Here is a 1,691-nt window from a genome sequence, read left to right on the forward strand (position 1 = left end):
AAAAATCATTCTCAAACGCATCTGGGGCCATAACTCATCAACTCACAGTGATGCCCAATCAAACAAAAATACAGCGTTGAATTGGGACGACGTTTTACCAGAATCGCTCAACGAACTTTGGAACAAATTTCTGGTGGAATTGCCTGACATCGAGAAGATATCCATACCAAGATGGATCCAATTTGCGCCGAATCAAATTCAATCAATCGAGTTACATGCATTTTGTGACGGCGCAACATCAGCATATGCAGCAAATGTGTACATACGAATGCAGTACAGCAATGGATTGGTACACACGCATCTACTCATCGCCAAAAGCAAGGTAACTCCAACCAAACCATTAACCATTCCACGAATCGAATTGTGTGGAGCCGAACTTGCCACTCGATTAGCCGTGTGGGTAAAATCAAATCTTCAGATCTCAGTCGATCAAATTCCGATTTATTTTTGGTGTGACGCAACGGTTGTGTTACATTGGATTCATGGAGACATCTCACGTTGGAAAACGTACGTTGCAAATCGAATTAGTAAAATTTTATCGTCAACGTCACCCAAACAATGGAGCCATGTTGGCACTCACGATAATCCTGCCGATTGTGCCACACGTGGATTGACACCGGCACAGTTATCCAAGTTCGATTTGTGGTGGAAAGGACTGGAGTGGTTAGTCAAACCGAAAAAGGACTGGCCTACATTCAAACCGGGCATCATCAGCTTCACTGAGGATTTGGCAGAAGTAAAGTCATCAGAAATTCATGTTCATGTGAGCATTCAAACCGAATCGATTATGTTTCTGTATTCATCGTTATACAAATTGATTCGGGTCAACGCATGGATTCGTCGATTTCGTCACAATGCACTCAACAAGTTGAAACGAATGCAAGGAGAACTGACCGTAGCGGAAATTCAATCCAGTTTGTTCCAGTTGGTCCGTCTCGTGCAAGCTGAAGCATTCGGTAAGGAGATTAAATGTATTTCCAATAATGAACCTTTGCCCAAGAAATGTATAATTAGCGGATTAGCACCATTTTTGGATGAACAAAATATTGTCCGTGTACGGGGCAGATTGCAACGCTCCAATTTACCGTATCGTCAGCGCCATCCGATAATTTTGCCTCAAAGCCATCATTTCACAACATTAGTTATCGACGATTACCATATCAACAAATTTTATGGAGAAACGATTCGGGTGAGTTGCAAACATTTTGCCTAACAACCGTAACATTTGGAACAGCACCAGCCCCTGCGATTGCTATCTCGGTGATGCACCAGATTGCCAATGATGAGAAGGAGAATTTTCCGCTCGCCGAATCGATTCTAAAGCAAGAAATGTACGTCGACGATGTACAATCTGGCGGGCATTCGATCGAAAGTGCCTTAGCTAAACGAGGTATCCGGATAAAACGCAGAAAATAAAAACGCAGAAACGCCAAAACGCAGAGAAAAAAAACACAGAAAAAAAACGCAGAAAGACAAAACGCAGAAAGACAAAACACAGAAAGACAAAACGCAGAAAAAAAAACACAGAAAGACAAAACGCAGAAAAGACAAAACACAGAAAAATGAAAAATTTGATTTTTGACTAAAATATTGGGTAAATGAGGGTTCTTTTGGGTTATTTTTCCGAAATAATGGCATTTAATCTTGGCCAAAACCTCGAATAGTGTATTTTTCTGGTACCTCACATACAT

General features: G+C 41.2%; 1 protein-coding gene across 1 annotated transcript; it reads left to right on the plus strand.

Annotated features, from left to right (window-relative positions):
- Nucleotides 1–48: 48 nt before the first annotated feature.
- LOC129571558 (uncharacterized) lies at nucleotides 49–1,189 on the plus strand (the record flags this gene model as incomplete). The annotated part of the gene is made up of 1 exon (XM_055451367.1): nucleotides 49–1,189. A coding segment is annotated over one exon (1,141 nt), but the record flags the coding sequence as incomplete, so codon positions are not given.
- Between the last annotated feature and the right edge of the window lie 502 nt (nucleotides 1,190–1,691).

The sequence above is a fragment of the Sitodiplosis mosellana genome, unplaced genomic scaffold (assembly GCF_009176505.1).
Source record: "Sitodiplosis mosellana isolate CC-2019 unplaced genomic scaffold, AAFC_SMos_1.0 Smas_scaffold_2802, whole genome shotgun sequence".
In the NCBI taxonomy this organism is placed as follows: domain Eukaryota; kingdom Metazoa; phylum Arthropoda; class Insecta; order Diptera; family Cecidomyiidae; genus Sitodiplosis; species Sitodiplosis mosellana.